Source organism: Cervus canadensis, chromosome 22 (genome assembly GCF_019320065.1).
Source record: "Cervus canadensis isolate Bull #8, Minnesota chromosome 22, ASM1932006v1, whole genome shotgun sequence".
Taxonomy (NCBI): Eukaryota; Metazoa; Chordata; class Mammalia; order Artiodactyla; family Cervidae; genus Cervus; species Cervus canadensis.
In genome coordinates, this window is record NC_057407.1 from 48526792 (window position 1) to 48535138 (window position 8347).

The following is an 8347-nucleotide window of genomic DNA, read 5'->3' on the forward strand; positions in this document are numbered from 1 at the left end:
AAAAGAATTCATAAAAAAACACAACACTTTCTCATCATAATAAATATCTGTGAAGTGTTTTATATCACTGAATTCTCAGGAACAATTCACTCACATCCATTTTACTGATGAGGAAACTGGGGTTCAGATTGGTTGGGTACTTTGCCCATCATCACACAGCTCTGAAGAGTCAGAGTCAGGGTTTGAAGGCAATTCTCCTGGACTCAAGAATTGTAATCCCCATCACCACACACTCCATGGCACCCTGCCATTCAGGAACAGCCTTCCAGATCTTCCAGCCTTCCAGAGATCGCCATGTCCCTTCACCCAGCCATATTTCCCTCTAGTCCATCACTTGCAGCACCACTATGCCTCTACACACACCGCTCTCCCCAAGACACTGCGGCTCTCCCTGAGCAATGATTTTATGGGCTTGGTCAATAATTGTTGATGAACCAATAAAAATATTTCCTCCTTGATCATCAGACAACCCTCTGAGGATGGCTGGACAATTATTATTAAGTTAAGAAGGCTGAAGACACTGAGGTTCCAAGACAAGTCCAATGCCTTGCACCAGGTCACCAGGAAGTCTCAGACCTCTGGGAATGGACCTGAACTCCCTGACTCCCAGGACAGATATCTGCTTCCCCATACTTCCACTCTCCCTGTATTTCCCTCTTCTGACCTACATTAGCAGGAAGTTAAAAACATCCTTCCCAAAGAACTCCCTCACATATGCATCTTCAAAAGGGGCTCTGTGTTACCGCCAGACGGGCCAAATTTAGACATTCACAGGAGGCCACCACAGAAAAACCTGGGAAACTCTGGGTACCAGATACAATAGCCCTCTGGATGCAAGGAAAGGAAACATCATCAGGCAAGGGCCTTCAACTAGTGAAGCCTATCCAAGCCCCTCACAAGGAACCCAAATCCAGGCAGAGGCCCCTGGAAGGCCAGGCTGGTAGAGACCCACCACCCTCCCTGATCAGGTATCAGTCAGTCCCTGGAGTCTGTGGTATTGTGATTCCACTGGTCAAGACAGCCCTTTCTTTCCCTTTATTGTCTTCAGAATGAAGCTAAGGGGACTTCCCTGGGGGTCCAGTGGTTGCGATTCTGCCTTCCAATGCAGGGAGTGTGGGTCTGATCCCTGGTCAGGGAGCTAAGAGCCTATAAGCCTCACGGCCCAAAAACCAAAACATAAAACAGAGGCAATATTGCAATAAATTCAATAAAAATGTTAAAAAGCGTGCACATCACAAAACTTTTTAAAAAAGAAAGAAGCTAAGACGTCTACCCAGCTCCACATGTAACCAGAGAAAAGCAGCACACCTGCCTGAAATATTCAAATATTTAGGAAAACATGGGAGGGACATTTCCCTCGAACTGGTTAAAAGGGGGTTGAGAGAAGACAAGAGTGAGATCCTGCGGACAATGAAGCAATGCTCCACTTTGTTTTGCATTATGCCAAAGCACCATGCCACCCTTTGGGCACCCACCGAAGGCACCCAGATGAGGTGATTAATGGGCTCTGACTCCCTGTTGGTTAAACTAATTCCTGGGCACAGAGCTTCATCCGCCAGGAGACACTTTGTGAAAATTCTCACCAAGGCACTCTGCAGGCTAGCACAGGCTGCCCAGTGCTCATGATACAGTCGTACTCAAGAAATGTTTGGCTCAGTTCCCCAGCATCAGATCCTGAAACAGGAATTTCCTAGGAAAGTGTTTCATTAGCAAGTATTGCTAGGAAAAATACTGGTAGGGGAGTGAAGACATGAGGCCAGAAAGAGAAGCAAGAGCAGCAATGATGCCTGGAATTCAATGCGATGCCACTCTACAGTAGGTTCCTACAGATTCCAGAAGCCCCAGCAAAGAGGGTCTTCCTCCAACAACGAGGGGTTAGCAGCTGGAAATGAAAGCACCTGGGGCACCAATGTGCAGAAAGGACTCGGAGGGGACACTGAGTGACTGTGAAGAGTCTCTGACAGTCCAGGGTTCAGTATTCCTTTCTCCAAGGTTTGCCCAAAGCATGGTCATGATACCGCTGACTCGGTTATTCTGCAGCCTCATGGGGTTCTCATATTTCTTTTGGCTCACCCAAAAAGGACCTGGCTCAAAGACCTTTCAAATCTTCACGGAATGAGTTACAGAGCCTCTTTCAGAATTGTTTCCTGACTCTCTTCTTTCTCCCAAAAAGCATTTTCTGTCATTACCCAAAGCAACCCAAATATTAAGCTGAAATGTTTTCCTGAAGTTGGGCTGCCAGGCAAACCCAACAGCCTTTTCCTTTTTTTTTTGTTTTTTTTTTGTTTGTTTGTTTTTTGCTTGCTAGGGCCCCTGATTCTTGCCACCTTGCCCTTTAAGGATAAGCACAATGCTTGGCTAGTAGTCTAAACGCCCCATTCATTGCGTTAGTGATTGTTAGCTCAACACTAGCTCGCAGATCACTGTTATAAGCAGTAAATGGACTAAGTTCACAGCTCCTAACCCAACCATCAAGGCACAGGATCACCTAATGTCAAGATGACAAGGAAGGACCCAGCTTCAACTTGACAGCTGTCATCTTGGACAAGACAGAAAGTAAAGGAGATGGACTCCACAGTGGGGGGGCCGGAGGGGGGGATGGAAAGATGACTAACTGTTGACAATGAATAACAACTGAGTTCTCTCCACAACTTCTCCTCACCCTCCCCTCTCCCAGCAGGCAGATACCCCGAAAAGGTGTCTCCAGACACCTCTGCCCAGCCCTATACGGCCTTCTCCTGTCTCACAACACCTCTCCCCCAGAGTCAGACAAGGGAAGGCTGTGGAAATGTGGTCCTATATTTGAAATTATTGATGGGATATTTCACAAATTCATTTTCTTTTCTTTCTTTTCTGTTTTTTTTCTGTTCATGCCTCCAGATGCTCTGCCTGGAGCCTTTTCTCCTGTGGTCTTTAGTTCTTCTGTGTGTTTCTTTACTTCTAAGGAGAACTGCCTTTCCTTTAGCTGGGTCACAGAGCCGTAGGACACCTGGGTTCAAATCCCAGCTTGGCTGCTAGCAAGCCATGTAACCTTGGGAACCTCCGTTTGCTCATCCGACAAATGGGAATAAATCCACCTTCCTTATAGGTCTGTGGAGAGGATGAAATGAGGTCAACTCTAGGTAAAGCACCTGATACACCTAGATGCTCAATACAGGCCAGATAGCTCCCTCGCGGCTCCCCTCTCCTGCAGCCCCATCGCACCTTGCAGGATGTCCCCGCGTTTCCCAGGCCGGCCCCTCTGGACAGCGAGGGACAGGAACCCAGCTCGGGACAGCGTTAACCCCGAGAAGGCGAGTTTCAGCTGGTGTGGACACACACACAAGCGCACGCGCGCGCGCGCATACACACGCGCGTACAAGCCCTGCGCTCTTGCTCCCGGCACCCCCGCGGGACCCGCATTGAGGCCCCGCAGCGCACGGAGCGGGGTCTTCAGTCCCGGAGACAGAAGGGTTCCCCCCATCCCGGCGGCGGCCCCGACCCGGTGGGCACCCGAGCGCACAGCACTTACCCGGGGCGGGCCGAGTGGGGCAGCCGGGGGCTGGCCGGCCGGGAGGCGGCGGCGGCGGGCGCGGGGCGGGCGCGGCGGCGGGCATGGCTCGGAGGCCCGGACTCGGGACCGCGGCTCGACGGCAGGGCGGGCGCGGCGCGAGCGGCGAGGAACCCGCGCCGCCTCCTCTTCTCCTTCCCTCCCGCCGCCCGCCCTGTGCTGCGCCGGGCGACAGCCACGGGGAACGTCTCCGGGGGCGCCGGCTTAGCAACCGCGCGCCCGCCCCGCCTCCCTCCCGGCGCCCGCCCCGCCCCGCCCCGCTCCTCGCCGGGCCCTGCAGGCAGGCGGGGCCCGCTTTGAACTTGCTCGCGCACCCCTTTCTTCTCCAGAGAGCGCCCGAGGTGGCCCTCGGGGACCCCTCTGGAGCCCCGCCTCTCCCCGCGCGCCGGGCGCGCCCTGAGCTAGGAGCGGTCGGGCTTTGAACCTGAGCCTCGCCCACGTCCTCTGTGGGTGGCGGACCAAAGGCGTTCCGAGGACCCCGGCAATCCTTGCCCCTCCTGGCGGTTCAGAGACCAGGCTTCCCTCACCGATCCCTTCCTCCTACCCCATCTCCACTATGCTCACAACGGACCCCGCAGCCGCCCTCTGCGTGCCCCCCAGACTCAGAGACCTGCTCCTGCTCTCTTCACACCAGTGACCTCAAAGATACAGCTTGCAAACTGCCCTCCAGCCCCATGTCTTCCTGGTACCATGCAACGGCTGCCCAGTGCCCCCTGCATTGTTCTACCCCTTCCAAGCCCACCATAATCCTCCCCCACTTGCAGAGATTCCCCCATGTCTGCAGTCACAATCCCATCTCCTCAAAGACGGCTCCCAGGCCCCTCCCGGGAGAGATGATTAACGCAGGGAAGACCATGCCGGTGTTGGGGAACAGGATTTGCCACTCCAAACGGTCTCTCTTCGGAATATTATTTTAAGCTGGTTATTTTTTGAGAAACAGCAGACAGGGGGAAAACTCTGAAAACCAAGTGGGAGTTACCCTTGTGTAAGAAACATTTATATTTGTAAAGGAAATCTCCGTTTATTAGATGTCTCCTTTACCTGGACGAGAAGGACCAAATCTCTAAAAATTCCTCCCCCCAACTTTCATTTCTAATTCTTTACAGACTCTTGTCACATCATTTCTGAGTTTTTCTTTTTTTTATTATTATATGAAACATATATCGTTATTCTCCACATTTTTAAAAGGAACTAACATAGAGCAAGCATTATTTTCCAAACTTATTTGAACACATAGTTATATTAATATTTCATGAACAAATGGTTCTATCGGAAGAATAAATGACAGCTCATGTGCAAGACCTAGAGAAAGATATTTAGAGATGATTTTCTTTCTTTCTATTTCGAAACCTCTGTTTCTTGAGGTTTGTGGGATTTTAGTTGAACCTAGGAACTTGACGTGCAAGTACGGAGTCCTAACCACTAGATCACCAGGGAATTCCCTAAAAATTCTAATCACTGGAGAAAGCAGTGACAAGTCTGCATCACAACCTTCCCCCTTTATACTGTGCTTTTCCTGGTAACAGCTACACCCTCAAGGTCCTCTTTTGTCTTCAGTTGAGGATGGTATTTAAGGTAAGGGCTTTAGCCATTTGGAAAGTTAGTCTTTCTGGGGCTCTCCCATGTATGTGTGTGTGTTTGCTCAGTCGTGTGAGCTCAGTCTTTGTGACCCCATGGACTCTAGCCTACTAGGCTCCTCTGTCCATGGAATTTTCCAGGCAAGAATACTGGAGTGGGTTGACATTTCCTACTCCAGGGGACCTTCCGGACCCAGGGATCAAATCACCACCTCCTGCGGCTAATGCATTGGCAGGCGGATTCTCCCACTGCGCCACCTGGGAAGCCCTGTGTCATGTGTACCTGTTGTGAAACTTGATTTTTCTCCTATTAGTCTGTCTCCTGTCAATTCTGAGACCAGCCAGAAGACCCTAGAAGGCAGAGGAAAATTTCTTCCTTACCATCACCTACCTCTCCACATGACCACTGACATGATTACAGCAGTGGTCTTGATTTTCCTTGATCCATCAGGTCACCGAATGGCCTTGTCTGGTTCTGTGAACTTGTGCGTGTTGACAACACCAAGGCTGAGGACCAAGCCTGTTCCCAGATGTCAGGGTCTGTCTTCCTCTTCCTTACACGTAATAAAAACTCTGGGAGAAGGCTCTACTACATTGGTTCAGCAGCTCAGAGGTGATCTTAGGACTAAATCTCTTTCCGTGGCATCCTTTAACATATTGCCTTCTCTCCTCAGACTCAGACTGTTGCCTGTTGTCATAGGACTGCTGCAACAGCCTCTGGAAGCCACTGTGCAAAAGAGCTTTGGCTTCCAGCTCGTTTGATGGCCATGAAGTGATCATCAGGGACCATCTGCAGCAATAGTGAACAAAATGACAAATGACCTGCCTCCCAGTCACTCCTCTCTAGTAGGGAGAGGCAGATAATGAAACATCAAGTATGGTGATAAATGGCAAGGAGAAAACAAACACAGAGAAGGGGATGGGGATTGGGGACTGTTGTTATTTTAGGTTGGGCAGACAGGAAGGGCCTCACTGACAAGATGACATTTGAGCAAAAGCCTGAAGGAAGAAACTATCTTGAAATTTCTCTTGGCGGTAGGTAGCCCCTCGGCTACTTAAATATTTCCTTTTTAGAAGCCACTATAGCCCCTGTTCTTGACACTATGATTTAGGAGTAAACAAAAGTTTCAAAACCAAAGTTTTAGGTAATTCCCTGGAGGACCAGTGGTTAGGATTCATGCTCTCATTGCCAAGGTCCCAGGCTCCATCTCTGTTCAGGGAAATAAAATCCCATAAGCCTCAGGCAAAAAAAAAAAACAAACAAACACAAAAACTAAGTTTAGAAAAAGGTTTAAGTTTTGTGAAAGAGAATTCAGATGACTTGTGTTTTCTTTCTTGTACAAGCAACAGCTCAGCAATGTTTAATTACTGTCTATATAATCATTTATAAATTCAAAGATAAATGCATTAAACACATACAAAGAACAGCTTAGCTCAAGTTATCAGATTACCTGCCAACCATGAGGGATAAACATGATACATCTCATTGAACACTGGAAGAAACTGTTACCTGCTCTTTGAACACGTATTCTCTTTCTGATTTAGTAACAGACCCCAGTTTTTAGCTGAACACACTGCTGCTGCTGCTGCTAAGTCACTTCAGTCACGTCCGACGCTGTGCGACCCCATAGATGGCAGCCCAATCCATCCCTGGGATTCTCCAGGCAAGAACACTGGAGTAGGCTGCTATTTCCTTCTCCAATGCATGAAAGTGACAAGTGAAAGTGAAGTCGCTCAGTCGTGTCCAACTCTTAGCGACCCCATGGACTGTAGCCCACCAGGCTCCTCCATCCACGGGATTTTCCAGGCAAGAGTACTGGAGTGGGGTGCCATTGCCTTCTCCAGAACACACTGCAGCCTGGAATGAAAACTAGATTTCCTAGCCTCCCTTTGTTACTGTACCAAACTGTGGTCAGCTTCCCCACTATGCAGCAGAGTCAGTCTACTGATACCAGGTTGTGATAAAGGAAAGTACAGTGTTTATTGCAGGACACCACACAGGAGAATGGGCCACTCATTATCTAATGGCTGAACTTGCTAATGTCTTTCAGACAAGTGTTTTTAAAGGCAACATTTGGGGTGAGGGTTGCAGCTCATGGGCTTTCTTCTGATTGGTTGGTGGTGAGGTAACAGGATATTTCAGGAATCTTAATCATCAACATTCTGGTTCCAACCAATCTGAGATCTGTGTGCTTGTGGTCAACATATAGTCACCATCCTCCATTTGGGTGGGGGGCCTTAGTTTCTGCAGAACAATGCAAAGATATGCATCAGATTGTTATGTATATTCTTTGAGGAGGAATGAGGACTGTTTTGTCACTGAACTACTGCTTAACCTATCCTTACTGTTGTCGCTTGACTGCCTTTGCTTCTGCACTTCCTCACTTTCCTAATTAGTAACTGCATGAGTCTGCTCTTTGGAACTCGGGAAACTCCTAGGAAACTAAAGCCTTTTTCAAGAAACAGGGGGCACAGAGGGGCTTTTGTACCCCCAAAAGGCCCTGCAGGGACCTGTTCAACGTTACCTTCCCCTACCTTTTCTTTCAAACTCCTCCAGCCTGAGAGGTCCAGGGGCAGGATAAGAAAGGGAATAAAACTTCGGAAAGGAACTTGGCAGGTGAACTCCATCTTAGGGGGGAGTTCAGACAGCTTCAGTGTCTACATCTCAACCCTCACCTCCTGCCAGTTCCCCACGGAGGCTGTAGGCTCCTACTAGTGCAAATTCCTTGCTTTGTCTTGGCCACCATCTCTTTCCATCCTTTGTTCCATCTGCCCCATGCAGTCCTTACTCAACATCTCCTCACCCTAAGTAAACTGCAATGCACATAACAAGTCCTAACTATTCTGTCCTCCCTATCAGCAGGAAGATAGAAAAGTAGGTTGTTGAAATGGCTGCATCATTATCAATCTGGTTCCCCTTCAGTACTGACAACTGGCGCAGTCAGGGACACATTCCATTCAGCTGGTGATTCCTATCAACCTTGAAGTCAGCCAGAATGCCTTGGTCGGCTTGGGCAGACTCTTCACATATAACTCAAGTCCACTCTGGTAGACTTCTTTCATCAAGGAAGAAGTCAGGGAATTCCCAGGCAATCTAGTGGTTGGGGGCTTCCCAGGTGGCCCTAGTGGTAAAGAATCCTCCTGCCAATGCAGGAGACTTAAGAGAAGTAGGTTCAATCCCTGGGTCAGGAAGATCGTCTAGAGAAGGGCACGGCAACCC

General features: G+C 49.3%; 1 protein-coding gene across 1 annotated transcript in view; it reads right to left on the reverse strand.

The window, feature by feature from the left end:
• DCLK3 (doublecortin like kinase 3) overlaps positions 1-3913 on the reverse strand; it is a 39093-nt gene extending 35180 nt beyond the window's left edge. The window contains exon 1 of the mRNA XM_043443342.1: positions 3512-3913. Within this exon, the coding sequence (XP_043299277.1) occupies positions 3512-3596 (85 nt within the window). The 5' untranslated portion in view covers positions 3597-3913. The remainder of the gene's footprint in view (positions 1-3511) is intronic.
• Positions 3914-8347: the final 4434 nt, after the last annotated feature.